Source organism: Lolium perenne, chromosome 3, assembly GCF_019359855.2.
Source record: "Lolium perenne isolate Kyuss_39 chromosome 3, Kyuss_2.0, whole genome shotgun sequence".
NCBI classification, from domain to species: Eukaryota; Viridiplantae; Streptophyta; class Magnoliopsida; order Poales; family Poaceae; genus Lolium; species Lolium perenne.
Genome location: NC_067246.2, coordinates 299,237,835 through 299,254,726, shown reverse-complemented (window position 1 = coordinate 299,254,726; position 16,892 = coordinate 299,237,835). Strand labels below are relative to the sequence as shown.

At 43.1% G+C, this 16,892-nt stretch overlaps 1 protein-coding gene across 2 annotated transcripts; it reads right to left on the bottom strand.

Moving 5' to 3' along the window:
* Nucleotides 1-10,381: 10,381 nt before the first annotated feature.
* On the bottom strand, nt 10,382-15,133 carry LOC127345017 (uncharacterized). Of its 2 annotated transcripts, XM_051371415.1 has the most exons (3): nt 14,999-15,133; nt 12,024-12,503; nt 10,382-10,800 (listed from the first exon to the last, which is right to left on the bottom strand). In XM_051371415.1, exons 2-3 carry the CDS (start codon nt 12,372-12,374, stop codon nt 10,780-10,782), a joined length of 372 nt encoding a protein of 123 aa, XP_051227375.1. In that variant the 5' UTR covers nt 12,375-12,503; nt 14,999-15,133; the 3' UTR covers nt 10,382-10,779. The 2 variants fall into 2 exon arrangements, 1 of the variants encoding a protein (XP_051227375.1); XR_007878381.1 differs by lacking the exons at nt 10,382-10,800; nt 12,024-12,503 and adding an exon at nt 12,512-14,745.
* Nucleotides 15,134-16,892: the final 1,759 nt, after the last annotated feature.

Genomic DNA, 16,892 nt, shown 5'->3' with positions numbered 1-16,892 from the left:
AAAAGAATGGACCGGGGTCCACAGTTCACTAGAGGTGTCTCTCCCATAAGATAAATAGCATGTTGGGTGAACAAATTACAGTCGGGCAATTGACAAATAGAGAGGGCATGACAATGCACATACATGATATGATAAATATAGTGAGATTTAATTGGGCATTACGACAAAGTACATAGACCGCTATCCAGCATGCATCTATGCCTAAAAAGTCCACCTTCAGGTTATCATCCGAACCCCTTCCAGTATTAAGTTGCAAACAACAGACAATTGCATTAAGTATGGTGCGTAATGTAATCAATAACTACATCCTTGGACATAGCATCAATATTTTATCCCTAGTGGCAACAACACATCCACAACCTTAGAACTTTCTGTCACTGTCCCAGATTTAATGGAGGCATGAACCCACTATCGAGCATAAATACTCCCTCTTGGAGTTAAGAGCAAAAACTTGGCCAGAGCCTCTACTAATAACGGAGAGCATGCAAGATCATAAACAACACATAGGTAATAGATTGATAATCACCATAACATAGTATTCTCTATCCATCGGATCCCGACAAACACAACATATAGAATTACAGATAGATGATCTTGATCATGTTAGGCAGCTCACAAGATCCAACAATGAAGCACATAAGGAGAAGACGACCATCTAGCTACTGCTATGGACCCATAGTCCAGGGGTGAACTACTCACTCATCACTCCGGAGGCGACCATGGCGGTGAAGAGTCCTCCGGGAGATGATTCCCCTCTCCGGCAGGGTGCCGGAGGTGATCTCCTGAATCCCCCGAGATGGGATTGGCGGCGGCGTCTCAGTAAGGTTTTCCGTATCGTGGCTCTCCGTACTGGGGGTTTCGCGACGGAGGCTTTAAGTAGGCGGAAGGGCAACGCAGGGGGCCACACGAGGGCCCCACACGCTAGGGCCGCGCGGCCAAGGCCTGGGCCGCGCCGCCCTAGTGTGGCGGCGCCTCGTGGCCCCACTTCCTTTCCCCCTCGGTCTTCTGGAAGCTTCGTGCAAAAATAGGACCCTGGGCGTTGATTTCGTCCAATTCCGAGAATATTTCTTTACTAGGATTTCTGAAACCAAAAACAGCAGAAAACAGCAACTGGCTCTTCGGCATCTCGTTAATAGGTTAGTGCCAGAAAATGCATAAATACGACATATAATGTGTATAAAACATGTAGATATCATCAATAATGTGGCATGGAACATAAGAAATTATCGATACGTCGGAGACGTATCAGTCACCTAGCGGTGCATCAAGCACATATTGCAGATTTCCGCAATTGAGGAAGATCCTCACATGACGGAACCAGTTGGTGAAGTTGCTACCGTTGCTCTTAAGCTTTTCTTTCTCTAGGAACTGGTTAAAATTGATTGGGGACGCCATATCTACAACATATATTTGCAATAGTTTAGACTAATGTTTATGACAAATTGAGTTCAAATTTTAATTCAACATAATTAAAAACTAGGTGAACTCCCACTCAAAACAATATCCCTCGCATTGTCTTAGTGATCACACGAACCAAATCCACCACACCAAGTCCGATCATCATGAGACAAGATGTAATTTCAATGGCGAACACTCAAAGTGTTCATCATATCAATCATATGATTCATGCTCTACCTTTCGGTATCACGTGTTCCGAGACCATGTCTGTACATGCTAGGCTCGTCAAGGCCACCTTAGTATCCGCATGTGCAAAACTGGCTTGCACCCGTTGTATGCACTTGTTGAGTCTATCACACCCGATCATCACGAGATGCTTCGAAACGACAAGTCTTGGCAACGGTGCTACTAAGGATGAACACTTTATTATCTTGATATTTTAGTGAGAGGGATCATCTTATAATGCTACCGTTGCGATCTAAGCAAAATAAGATGCATAAAGGATTAACATCACATGCAGTTCATATGTGATATGATATGGCCCTTTTGTCTTTGCGCCTTTGATCTTCATCTCCAAAGCACGGACATGATCTTCATCATCAACGGGCATGATCTCCATCATCGTCGGCGAAGCACCAAGGTCAATGGCGCCGTCTTCATGATTGTCCTCCATGTAGCAACTATTACAACTACTTTGAAATACGACTCAACATGAAATTTAAAGACAACCATAAGGCTCCTGCCGGTTGCCACAATACAATAATCATCATCTCATACATAGTCATCATCACATTATGGCCATATCACATCACCAAACCCTGCAAAAACAAGTTAGACGTTCTCTAATTTGGTTTGCATATTTTACGTGGTTTAGGGTTTTCGAGTGAGATCCAATCTACCTACGAACATGAACCACAACGGTGATACTAGTGTTGTCAATAGGAGAGTAAATTGAATCTTCACTATAGTAGGAGAGACAGACACCCGCAAAGCCACTTATGCAATACAAGTTGCATGTCGAGCATGGAGCAAATCTCATGAACGCGGTCATGTAAAGTTAGCCCGAGCCGCTTCATCCCACTATGCCACAAAGATGCAAAGTACTCAAACTAAAGACAACATAAGCATCAACGCCCACAAAACCATTGTGTTCTACTCGTACAACCATCTATGCATAGACACGGCTCTGATACCACTGTAGGGATTCGTTGCATAGAAAACAAAAAAAATTTCCTACCGCGAGAACGCAATCCAAGCCAAGATGCAATCTAGAAGACGGGAGCAACGAGGAGATCATCGAGACTCACCCTTGAAGATTTCCAAAGCCTACAAGATGAGGCTCTTGTTGCTGCGGTAGACGATCACTTGCCACTTGCAAAAGCGCGTAGAAGATCTTGATCACGGCGCCACGATCGGGCAGCACCTCCGTACTCGGTCACACGTTCGGTGTTGATGAAGACGACGTCCTTCTCCCCGTTCTAGCGGGCAGCGGAAGTAGTAGTTCCTCCTTGAATCCGGCAGCACGACGGCGTGGTGGCGGTGGCGATGGAGAACTCCGGTGGAGCTTCGCTAAGCGTTGCGGGAGAGGTGGAGGAGAGGGGGCGGCTAGGGTTTGGGAGAGTGGGAGGTGGCCGGCCACTATGAGGGGTGCGGCCACAATGGCTTTGGTGTGGCCGGCCCCCTCCCCTTGCTCCTCATTATATAGGTGGAACACCCAAGAGTTGGTCTACAAGTCTTCGAATAAGACCCCAAACCAAAACCTTCCATATGACATGAAACCTACCCAAGGTGGGATTCCCACTTGAGGTGGGATTCCCACCTTTCCTTGGGAGGGGGTGGCCGGCCACCTTAGGTGGAGTCCACCTAGGACTCCACCCCCTAGGGTTGGCCGGCCATGGTGGTGGAGTCCCTCCGGGACTCCGCCTTCCAAAGTGATTTCTTCCGGACTTTTCTAGAACCTTCTAGAACCTTCCATAAATGCACCGGACCATTTTCAAACTTATAAAATGACTTCCTATATATGAATCTTATTCTCCGGACCATTCCGGAACTCCTCGTGATGTCCGGGATCCCATCCGGGACTTCGAACAATACTTCGAACTCCATTCCATATTCAAGTTCTACTATTACAACATCAAACCTTAAGTGTGTCACCCTACGGTTCGTGAACTATGTAGACATGGTTGAGATCTCTCTCCGACCAATAACCAATAGCGGGATCTAGAGATCCATAATGGCTCCCACATATTCAACGATGACTTAGTGATCGAATGAACCATTCACATACGATACCAATTCCCTTTGTCACGCGATATTTTACTTGTCCGACGTTTGATCATCGGTATCATTCTATACCTTGTTCAACCTCGTCTCCTGACAAGTACTCTTTACTCGTACCGTGGTATGTGGTCTCTTATGAACTTATTCATATGCTTGCAAGACATTAGACGACATTCCACCGAGAGGGTCCAGAGTATATCTATCCGTCATCGGGATGGACAAATCCCACTGTTGATCCATATGCCTCAACTCATACTTTCTGGATACTTAATCCCACCTTTATAACCACCCATTTACGCAGTGGCGTTTGATGTAATCAAAGTACCTTTCCGGTATAAGTGATTTACATGATCTCATGGTCATAAGGACTAGGTAACAATGTATCGAAAGCTTATAGCAAATAACTTAATGACGTGATCTTATGCTACGCTTAAATGGGTGTGTCCATTACATCATTCATATAATGATATAACCTTGTTATTAATAACATCCAATGTTCATGATTATGAAACTAATCATCTATTAATCAACAAGCTAGTTAAGAGGCTTACTAGGGACTCATTGTTGTTTACATAACACACATGTATCAATGTTTCGGTTAATACAATTATAGCATGGTATATAAACATTTATCATAAACATAAAGATATATAATAACCACTTTTATTATTGCCTCTTGGGCATATCTCCAACAATGGTAAGAATTCGATCGCAATTATACAATAGAAAAAACAACCAGCCATCAGATTAGCTTGCTTCTTCAACTCGATCAGCTGCCTTAACTGCTTGTTCATTTTCTTCAGTTCTCCCTTCACTTCCTCCAGTCCTACATTGGGAGCATTAGGCATAATCGGAATGGCTCATCTCTCCGCCGCATTCTCTACAGCAAGTCCCCCCTCCCAAATTGCGCTCCCCAATAGCGCCAATTGATTCCTGCAATTGAAGCCTCCGAATGTACACATCGATCCACTCGAAATTCCTGCATTTCTTCAGGATCTGAAAACAACAACGGGAACCCTAAATCCCAAATTCGAGGGAATAGCAAGAAAATCGAGAGAAAACAAAGAAATTGGAGCGAGATCTAACCATATCCCCCTCTCTATATGGCAAGCTCTCGCATGCAAGGAACTCACGTCCACGGTTGCCGTTCTCGTCCGTCTTACAGATCGACCGCTTCAGAGGCTCCTGGCGTGGGCAGTCAGGGCATCTTGTCAAAGGCACGGGTCCATACTGTGGCCATGAAGAACGGGAGGTCGAAGAGAAACTAGACATCACCCGCCTGCCGGAGAAGGGCTGCCGCTGGCGGAGAAGAAGAACAATGGGGCGCGGGGAAAGAAAGGGGAAGCAATGGCACGGGCATGGGCGCGGGGCTGACTCGGGCTCCCATTTTGCAACGGTCACCTGGGTAAGCTGTGGGTCCAGCGCACTAACGTGGACAAGTTGTGGGTCCCACGATGATCTGGATAAGTGAAGACGTGTCCACTGCGGGGCACCAACAGCGGCCCCACTTGCCAGCACCAACCAACGTCAACTAAACGGGATTCCTTCCGTCCGAGCTCCTTCTGCGGGTTTCAGACAAGGTCTTGGGGAAAACTGAGGAAAAACTAAGGGGCTGGGGAAAACTGAGCACAACTAAGGAGCCAGGGGCACGAAAATAGAAATCCCTTTTTTAAGATATGGAGCAAGGAATTTGGATTTCGTCCGGAAAATTCGAATTTCGTCCGAATTTCGCCCATTTCGGTCAGGACCGGTAAGATAATTTCCGAGACGAAATTTACTGAATTTTGAGGATTTTTTCTGATTTTTTCTAAAAAGTCAACCATTTGTCAAAAACTTCCTAGAAATTCAAATTTTGGACCAAATTTGGTCGAAATCCCTTAGCAGATTCAAATTTTGTTTCTGTATTTTCGTCAGAGATTTGACCGAGAAATACCAAAATGGGCGAATTTCGTCCATCTCGGCCAGGACCGGTAAATTTCTGAAAACGAAATCCAAATCCTTGATGGAGCATTGCCTCAGCCTTTGCATCAATAGATGTACATGGCTTTCTTTATTTAACGCAAGTACGAGTTTACAAAAAATCCATTATTACAATCAAAGGAAAGCTAAGGTCAACACATGAATCAACCACAAGAAAATACGACACATAGAAAAGCTATCCATTTGCTATTCTATTAGCATGTCGCCATCGAGTAGCCTGGAAAAAGAAGTCATGAGCAACCAGTAGCATCCGGTTGCATCCAGTAACCATATCATGGTCCGGTGGGAGAAGGAAAACCCATTGTTGAATCCATTGAGCAGCGCGTTGGATAACCTGCAAAAAATTAGTCCCACTATGTTTATTAAAGATAATATCATTCCTAGTTCTCCAAATGGACCAACATAAAACAAAAACTTCAATTTGAATCTTCTGTTTATCATTCTTGTGTACACCATTCAGCCATTTACCAAACATATTAGTAATATTCGTTGGTGGGGGGATATTATAAGAGAAATAAACCATTCGCCAAATAATTTTTGCAAAGGGGCAACGAATGAACAAATGATTAACGGTTTCAGTAGAATCACAAAAACAACATTTTTGACACCCATTTCACTTCCTTTTAGCTAAATTATCCTCAGTAAGGAGCACTTTGTTACTAAGGAACCACATAAAAATCTTAATTTTCAAGGGGATCTTTAATTTCCACAAATACTTGCGAAGATAAATAGTGTGTCCATTCATCAAGTCAAGATACATAAACTTAACTGAAAATAGACCAGTATCTTTAAGTTTCCAAACAAACACATCAGGTTGATTATTCAAAGTAATTGTCATTAGTTGCTGACATAGGTTTAACCATTGTAACCATTTGTTGTCATTCAACCCTCTTCTAAAAGAAATATTCAAAGGCGTAGTCTCCAATACCATTGATACTAGAACGTTTTTATGTTGAACAATATTATACAAATCCGGGGACTGCTGACTCAGAGGTGCTTCCCATCCAAACATCCTCCCAGAAACAAACACTAGTTCTATTCCCCAGTTTAATGTACCCCCGGTTTAAAAAATCACACTTAACATGCATAAGACCCTTCCAGAATGGTGAGTCATTAGGCTTAGCTTCAACTTATGACAAAGTTTGATTCTTGAGGTATTTATTCTGTAACAGTTGCTGCCACATACCCTCCTCGGAAAGGAGTTTAAACAACCATTTACTGAGTAAATATTTATTTTTTAACTCAGGTACCTCAATTCCTAATCCCCCTTGGTCCTTAGGTCGGCACAAAATATTCCACTTAGAAAGTCTATACTTCTTCATATTGTCATCTGATTGCCAAAAAAAAAATTTGAGCGATAATAATCTAATATTTTTCTTACCCCAACTGGAATTTCTAGAAAGGATAACATAAACATAGGCAAGCTTGTAAGGACCGAATTAATCAAGACAAGTCTATCTCCATAAGACATCATTTTTCCACGCCAACAACTTAGTTTAGAAGCAAAACGATTCTCAACAGGGTTCCATTCGCATTTCGGAGTGTCCCATAGTGAATAGGAATACCCAAATATCTAAAAGGCAAGATATCCATAGCTTTACCAAAACATAAAATTTCACTCTTATGAAAATTTATCTTTAGTCCCGATAGTTGTTAAAAAATAGATAGAATAAGTTTCATATTAATAGCCTTAGCAATATCATGTTCCATGAATATAATCGTATCATCCGCATATTGTAAAATAGATATCCCCCCATCAATCAAGTGCGGTATCAGACTACCAACTTTCCCATCTTCTTTAGCCCGAGCAATAAGAATAGCCAACATGTCTGCTATAATATTAAAAAGTATCGGTGACAAAGGATCACCTTGTCGCAAGCCTTTCCTAGTTTGAATATTATGACCAATATCATCATTCACCCGAATTCCTACACTTCCACCTTGCACATAATGTTTAATCCTTTCACACCAAATGGGATCAAACCCCATCATGCGAAGGACTTGTTGCAAAAAGGCCATTTTACCTTATCACATGCTTTCTCAAAATCAATTTTGAAGATCACCCATCAAGTTTTTTCCTATGTATTTCATGTATCATCTCGTGAAGAACCACCACTCCCTCTAAAATATGTCTCCCTGGGATAAATGCACTCTGTGTTGGTCTAATTACTTTCTGAGTTACTTTCGAAATTCTATTCGTTGCCACTTTAGTAAATTTTTTGAAACTAACATTCAGTAAACAGATGGGTCTATACTGTTGAATTCGGGTGGCATTTTCCTTTTTTGGTAGAAGAGTAATAACTCCAAAATTCGGTTTGTACAACAGCAATCCACCTTTCTGAAAACATTCAAATAGCGCCATCAAATCAGTTTTAATGACTTCCCAAAAATGCTGATAAAATTCAGTCGGAAATCCATCTGGGTCAGGCGACTTATTATGTTCCATTTGAAAGATAGCTTTACGAATCTCCTCCATTGAGTAATCCGCAATTAATAAGTTATTATCCATTGCCGACAATTGAGGAATATCCTCAGTTCTATTTTCATCCAAAGTAACAGAGCTAGGCTCCGGATTGCCAAACAATTTCTTATAGTATTCTGTAATGTATACCTTAAGATTTTCATCACCCACAATAGTGCCTTCCTCTTCCTCTAGCTGAAATATTTTCTTTTTCCTATGTTTCCCATTCGCAATTAGATGGAAATATTTAGTATTGTCACCTCCCTCATGTATATATTTCACTTTAGCTCTTTGAGCCCACTTAATCTCTTCGTCGCGTCTAAGCTTATTCAAATTTTTATTAGCTAATTTAAGATCATTACGCTCCTCAGAAGATAAAGGTGTGGACTCAGCCTTAATATCCAAGGCATCAATAATACCTACCAAACGTTCTTTTTCTCTTTTATACTTGCCACTTAAATTTTTAGCCCAACCTCTCAAGAAACGACGCAAATGTCTAATTTTATTTTGCCAAGTTTGTATTGGAGTTTTCCCAATCGGTCCAGCAGCCCATTCCGCTGCAATCATCTCATGGAAACCTTCCTATTCTAACCATGATAGCTCGAACGAGAAACAAACCTTATTACCAACATGAGCTTGACGCCCAAGATCAATAAGTAAATGATCCAGAACGAGTCAAAGCTTGAATTTCTTCTCACATTCAACACTCGCTATCATAAGAGGTGTGAAAGGTTCACCATAAGCATAACTCATGCATAACTCACGTGAACACGTCCTTTGATATGAGAAAATGCGGAAGAGTAAGGATAGCAATGGTAGGGTGCGCTAGGTAGAGCAATAACATACCCATGCTTGTATATAGCTTGTGGGTACCAAATTTTATCCATAGCCATACCTGTAGGTAAAATTTTACGCCTATGGATACCCTTATCCATTGGGTGACCATTGGGTAGTAGTTCACACCCTACCGTGTGCCACCAAATCACCGTTGTGTTCTTTTACACTTAAATGGGTCGTCGAGTGCGTACGGCCCACCTACTCTCGCTGACCCGCTGCCGCTGAAAAAATTAAGAAAGGACTGGATTAAAGGATTGAGAGGGGAGATGGAGGCCAGTGGCATTGTCTCTTACTCGATGTTACAGTGGCGTAATGGGGATGGCCAGTGGATCAGAACTTGAGGGAGCATACGTCATATCAAAAAAGGTCGGTTTTGTGTATACCCAAGTGAACATGAATGTACCCATGCCCTACCTACGGTTTGGCGGCAGGGTATGGCTACTACCCATGGTACAAAAAAGTGCACATATCCTACTCTATCCACATAGGTACGGTACATGCTAACCTGTAGGTACCCATACCATTGGTAAAATTACCATCCTTAACGTGGAGTGGTGACTCTCGCAAAACAACTCCATTGATTTGTCCAATGGCACTCGCCCAACTCTGTTGGGCAGCCCATTCTTGGTGGACAGGCAATTACCGCCTTCATTGGACACGTATGTATACACCACTTTTACGAGAAACAAGTACTCAAAGAAGCGTGAGACCGACTCTGGCAAGATGTAGGAGGAGGAGTGCAATATCAAGGACGACCCCTTCTTTGAGGAGGACAACGAGTGGGACATTTATCTGTCCAACGGGAAGGGCCCGACTCCATCAGGTAGCTTGTACTCGTACTACATGGGCATAGCTAGCGTAGACATGATGGAGAATTCTCCCGGTTTTCAAATTTAAAATTAAGATTTGGCCTACGAAGTTGAGATTCAGTAGAAACAATAATGGGTGCATTGTCACTAATAATAATACGCAGATTAAGAAACATTAGTATTGTGGACAAGAGCACACCATACAGCAAGTCTTCCAGACACACTGATAGAAGATAAGCAATTAATGTTCAAGTGTAGTAAGGAAGAAAACTAAAATCCAGATCAAGAAGACCATATTTCTTAACATTGGAATTAACACGCCTGTGATGGTTGTTTGCACCTTTTTTTTGAAATGGAGGACGAGACCCCAGCATCTGCATCAAAAGACTTCACATTGACTTGTGCCCTTCATCCATCTTCATGTTTGGAGCTTTTAATTCCTATGGTCAGAAATAGATTGGCCTAATGCCAAGTGAGCAAATCAGTTCACATGATCACACCCTTGCATCTATTAGGCACTGGATCGATGTTGTTGGTCTTGCAATCTTGCTTAGTTTCTTGCTGAGAAGGTTCTAGTTCACTCTATTTGAAACTAACTAATGTACATGCTTATCCGTTGAAAGGTCACAGAAAACCGTCTTCATGTGTAAACCAGCCCACATTGTTTGGCCTATAGCAAGAGTTGGTCTGAGCATCCCACTGCTTTCAAACAGTCAGGAACGAGATTATCGGCCATATCAGAGGTATCATAGAACATGTGGAGCAAAGGCATTGTGCAACCCTTGCCTAGCGATCTAAAATGCCTAATTGCTTCGGTAGTACATTGAGGAAGAACCTCCTCTGTAGTTGATCACCGATCTTGGAAACCATATAAGGGGATTCCTCAACTTCAGCCACCTTGGGTCCATCTTGTAGCATATATAAAGAGAGAACCAGCACACACAACCAACCTCCATCAGCTGCATAGTTTGAGTGTGCATGCCACTGTCTGAGCCCGATACTTGAGCCTAGCTTTCACTTCCTCTGGATTCTCACCTATAAAAGCAAATAGTTGCTGATCAGCCATGAGCAGTAGGTCATTTGTAGACGAAATCAATCATAAAGGAAACAGAATCTAAAGATTAAATGAACAACAAATCAAACAGATAACAAGAACATGCTTTGCGCTGCTGGGGTTCTGCATAAAGATAACTAGAATAGTCAGGTTAGCAAATATTAACACCTTTTCATCAAATTGGTATATTTTCTGAGGAGAAATTATCTGTTTGGAGAGAACAACATGACTTTTCAGTGGGATTATCTTGCTTTGCTTTGTCCTGAAGCTTGTCTTGCAGAAGACAACTCGCTCTTACTAAGAAAAGTGACATGAATGGACAAGGCACAGTTTCAGTTTTTTTTTTTGCTTGTGCCGTGACAAAACTTGGCTGTAACTTCAGGTGGGGATTTCCATCATGTAGATCTACCAAATGATAAAACTGAGAATAGAAGTATTGATCCATCCCTTATGCAGTTATGTTCAAGCTTTTCGTTCCATGTGGTATCAAATTTAGATGTAGCCAACACCATAGGATAGACGACAGCAGAAAAAGTCAGCAGAATCTTGGAGTATCTACCATCCAAACCTTTTGGGAATGATCACAGAAATGGATTTCAATTCTCCACGCCGAATATCTTACATGCAAGCACAATCAACACAATTGATGAAGCTGAAATTATGAGCATGACTTGACTCGTATCCTCCCAAGAGTTGGAGAGGGCAATGAAACTCAGAACAAATCAGTATGACTTAATATATTTTCAGCTGATTGCCTCAAATCAGTTTCAACATTGTGACTTTGTAAAAATACAACTAATACATGTAACAAATTGAGGAAACTATTGTTGTTAATAAACAAGCTTAAGTGGAGAACATGGATGATCATAACCACAAATTCCTGTGAATTTTTGCTAATTATTGCTTACTAGTTTCCCATTCTGCAAACAACCTGGATGCATATTGTTTGGCACAAGTATTCAGCATAAATATATTATATTTGAAAATCCATTTGACAGTGTCACAATTCAAGATACAGCTGCAGTATGATTATACCACGGTGTAATCTACACGGGATTTAACAAGCAAGGTAATCCGATCCTATGAACTAGAGTTTGCCTCTAATCGTCAAAAATTCAGAGATTTCAGACCAAAATAACAGAGAAAACCTCTCACTTTCGCATCATCCAAAATCCAAAATCGTGTGCAGCAGAATGATTTTTACCAGGTCTGAAGATCTTCTAGTCCGAGATGGGCGCCACCGCTGCTGCGGGCTCCAGTCCAGGTGCCCCGGCAGCCTCTGCTGCTCGAGGGAGCTCCTTGTCATGGAGTAGCAGAGCTCCTGCCCAGGGATCTCGTTGTACGCAAAGCCGAATCCGAGATCAAGGCAGCCCTGGAGCTCCTTCAGGTCCTCCTCCGTCAGGCACCTGGTACTCCCCAGCACCGTGCCGCCAACAGAGGCCACCATCTCGAGCATGACGCACCTACCGGTCCGCCGGTTGCGGTGCTGCCGGCCGCTGTTTCTGCTGCAGCCTGGCTGCAAGGAGAAGTAGGAGGTGGAGGAGATGGCCGACATTTTCTCTTGTGTTTGTTTACTGCTTCGATCGGTTCAATTTTGGCTAATGGTTCTGGAGTTTGTCGTGCCTCAGGTTTGCTTGGGTTTTGGCTTATTTGTAGGCTGCCAAGTCCTGGCAGCTGTACTGTTCTGCTAGAACATGAAAGCGCGCGTAACAAGAGAAATTGTTGAGTATGTTGAAGGAGATTTCCATACTTTTAACCTAAACCAAATAGAAACTGCTTTAAGGCTATTAGATAAGCATGATTCAATATTTGCAAAGGACATCAAAATGAATGCTTTGATGACGTTGGATAGGCTAAATTTTTAAAACTCATCATAATGTGAGGTAGGAATCCTAATATTGCAGACAAAGGTGGATCTTATTAAGGGAAAGTCTGCATTCTACACAGCCCAAGCATAGTTCATCCGAACCGACACGCCTTGTTAATTCTTATCAATTGACAAATGTCATTTGTGTAAACTATAACATGTATGTATGCATGCATGTTTTTACTTCACGTCAACAATGTTACATTAAGCTTGGAGCAGTGTTGCAATATATCTGTTAAAGTTCTGAGTATGTATCTCTTTCGAAAGCTATGCTATTTTTTTCCCATCATAAATATATACAAATTCAAAGAAATGTAGGTATGTTCAAGAGAGTAGTAAAGTTATTGCCTACAGCTATGAACTTCAAAATGTCATGGATCCTAGCTTACTTTTAACATTGAGCAATTTGATCCACAATATCACCCCAATAACTGCCGAATTAGCTAAATCCATTAGAAATACGTTCTCATCAAGAAATTTGGGGAATGGCACAAATGATGTTGTACATAATGCGGCATTGTCTTTTGTGATGAAAGGTAAACCAAATTGTCAATACTAACATGTTCTGAGGGTTTCCCTTTTAATTACGTCATCTTAAATACTCCGCCCTTAGCTTCGCAACTGAAAATAATGAACCTGCTGACCTCCGTTAAATTTTCACACTGAACTTTTAGTGTGCATATGAATATCAGGAGATTTCTCCATTGGCAAAATCGCACAGGGTGAAACCACTGGAAATAAAACCATATTACATCAACTAACAAGGGTTGGCACAGTTATCCTAAAACATGGATGAACACACAGTTGTAAACAATATTTCAACCTAACTCTAGAAATTTAGGTTCATTATTATACATTATTTCACAATTCAAGAATGCAAGATTATTTGTTAAACTAGCAGAATATAAATAATATTGCTATATAGATCACAATAGTCCAACAGGTAAAAAACTGTCATGCTGTGTTTGGATGCACAGAATTGGGCATTGAAATTGAGTTGGAATGGAATACCAAAATCAAGATGGAAAGGAAATGGCCCCAAACTCCATTTCTGTTGTGTGTTGTTAGAATTATAGGGTGGCACCCAATTCCAATTCATGTTTGGATGTAAAAACTTTGGAATTAGATGTTTTGTTGAGTTTGAACAATATAAACTTGAGTTTGGAAAATACATTAGAATTGTTATATATTATATATTTCACACATAATAATCATAATAAGGTGGGAATTACAACACGCATGATACAAAACAGTTTTCAAGTACTAACAACAATATTACAACATGGATAATAATTGTGTCTCTAACAAATAGCACAAAGTGGCCAGTCAAAGTGGGGTAGAAAATTGGAGTTGTCCTTGGTAAAAACTTATTGTTTGGTATGCCCAACTACGTAGACTACTTTCTGTCATCGAGCACTGAACTAGTTTTGTAGAAAGCTAATACTGCCTGACTCATTTACATATGTTGTGTAGTTATAAGTGGCACTTGTTTGATGCCTAGTAATAACACTAGTTGGTATACAAAACTTTGTATCTACCTTATCCAAGTTTGTGTGTCATGTTCTAAAGTTAAGCTCTGCATTCTTCTGTAGAAAATTAAGCTGAAGCTACTAAGTTTACTCTGACACAACATAACTACGGGTAGCTGTGATGTGGAAAAGGCGTCATCTCCTGATCCCATCCTTGAGAAGCTGATACTCAAACGATCACTTAATTAAGTAGTGCAATATATCAGAACGCAGATACACCGGGATGAAACTTCAAAGCAGTATCTGACACACAGGCGAATCTGGACAACTTAAACGTCAGGAATCAGCTATGATGCTATTCTAGTATACATACGTAGGCCGAAGCCGGCCTGTAACATTCTATTTTCAAAGCATTGGCCCTATTTTGATCATCCTGTGAACGAATGGGTGAAATATAATCTGTCCAAACAACACTGACTACTGAACTGCCAACCCCAAGCCGCAGTAGCCAGCAGCCAGCTATACTGCAAGTTCTCCTCTGGACAAACTTTGGATGACAGTGCACTCGCACGAATCGTCTGTTTGTCATCCTGCAGAGAGGTTCTCGTCTGATTATGATTGACAGTACAAAGTAAGATGAAAACAGAGCAACCGCCGCCGCCAGGAACCACCGCCCCTACCCTTATCGCCGCCGCCACCCGTCCCGCCACCGTTCCCCTTCCCGCCCGTCCAACCTAGTGTCTGGGGCGGGGTCATGGAGAGTCGGACGCCGTCGGTCGAGAGCTCCTACGCGGACGCCGGGAAGAAGGAGAGGAGAGGGACAGGAGGGCAGGGACGACTCACCGCAGCCGCCAGCGACGGCCTGCTCCATGGCGCGGGGATGCTCGCTCGCTCGGGGTCGCAATCTCCTCTGTTGCCCACGGCGCGGGACAGAGCTGTCAGGCCACCTTCGATGCAGTATCCCACGACTAACGTCTGTTCGTTGGTTGGAAGAATAGATTTGGTGTTTAGTAGGAGTGCTTTTTATAACTGCTGTTTTATAGTACCGAATGATGTTAAACACGATTTGCATCAAAATAATTTTAGACTGTTTATTTAGAATTTATTATGCAGAACAAATTTGAGCAAATCAAATTAAAATACTCCGTATCACTTTGCCCATGTTCATAAACTCAATTTTTTTTGCGAGAAAAGGAGATGATATTAAAACGGTCAAATTACAGAAAGGTTCGCACATAAAAAGAAATTACAACCAAGCCCCTCTGCAACCCGACTATGCCAGCGCCGTGGACGAGCCGGTGGCGCGCCGTTCGCCGCTGCTCGCTGACGCCTTGGATCGAAGCAGCCCCCAGGCGGAACGGGAAGTCGCCGGTCAATGGTCCCGAAGGACCTGCACCCATGGCCGCCGTCGTCGTCGCACCGTTCAACATCACCAACCTCCTCCAGATCTTCAACCACCGGATCCGCCATCTCTCGAACTCCGGCACGGGGGAGCCGTGCACGGCCACTCCACGGAGCAGCGAGCACGCAGACATGAGTTGGTCCACTGCGGAGCTCCACCGGAACTTTGCCATCGAAGGGGAGACCACCACCTGCAAAACGCCGATCCAGTCGTGCCGCCGCCTCCACGACGCCACCGGCTGGCTCCCTAGACACACCTACACTATATACACGTAACATAAATCTAAACATCACATCACAGCAATTTTTTCCATGTGGGATGGTGAGGCGGGGTCAAGGGTCAGCCAGGCAATTTATTTCCATCGACGAAGAATGGATTCCTAGTTTCCTACACGAAATATCAGGGGGAGAACGAGCCAGTTCCGCATCCTTCATTCGCGCCTTGCCTGCCCCCGGCGCGCAGCGCCTCTGCTGCAGGGTCTCAACCGCGCACTCGTCGCACTCCCACGAATTGGAGAAGGACGGGAACGGGAGGGGAAGAGACGACGGCTGAGCTCCAGCGGACTTGTCCTCTGCAGGGAGGAGAGGACGGCGACCGATGGGTGATACGTCTCCAACGTATCTATAATTTCTTATGTTCCATGCTAGTTTTATGACAATATCTACATATTTTATCCATACTTTATATCATTTTGATGTATTTTCCGGTACTAACCTATTAACAAGATGCCGAAGCGCCAGTTCCTGTTTTCTGCTGTTTTTTGTTTCAGAAATCTTACACAGGAAATATTCTCGGAATTGGACGAAACAAAAGCCCAAGGCCTTATTTTCCACGGATTGTTCCATAACACCGAAGGAGAGACGGAGAGGGGCCACGAGGTGGCCACCCCACCTGGCAGCGTGGCCAAGAGGGGGGGCGCGCCCCCCTATGGTGTGGGCCCCTCGAGACCCCTCCGAGGCCGCCCTTCCGCCTATATATTCTTCCAGTCGCGAAAACCCTAAACCAACCAGTCATATTCCACGAAGAGTTCCGTAGCCGCCGCCATCGCGAAGACAAGTTTCGGGGGACAGAATCTCTGTTTCGGCACGCCGCCGGGACGGGGAATTGCCCCCGGAGTCATCTCCATCGACACCACCGCCATCTTCATCGCCGTTGCTGACTCCCATGATGAGGAGGGAGTAGTTCTCCCCCGAGGCTGAGGGCTCTACCGGTAGCTATGTGGTTCATCTCTCTCTCCCATGGTGTGATCTTTTTGTGATCATGAGCTTTGTATCACTATTAATCTATGTGCTACTCTAGTGATGTTATTAAAGTAGTCTATTCCTCCTCCATGAT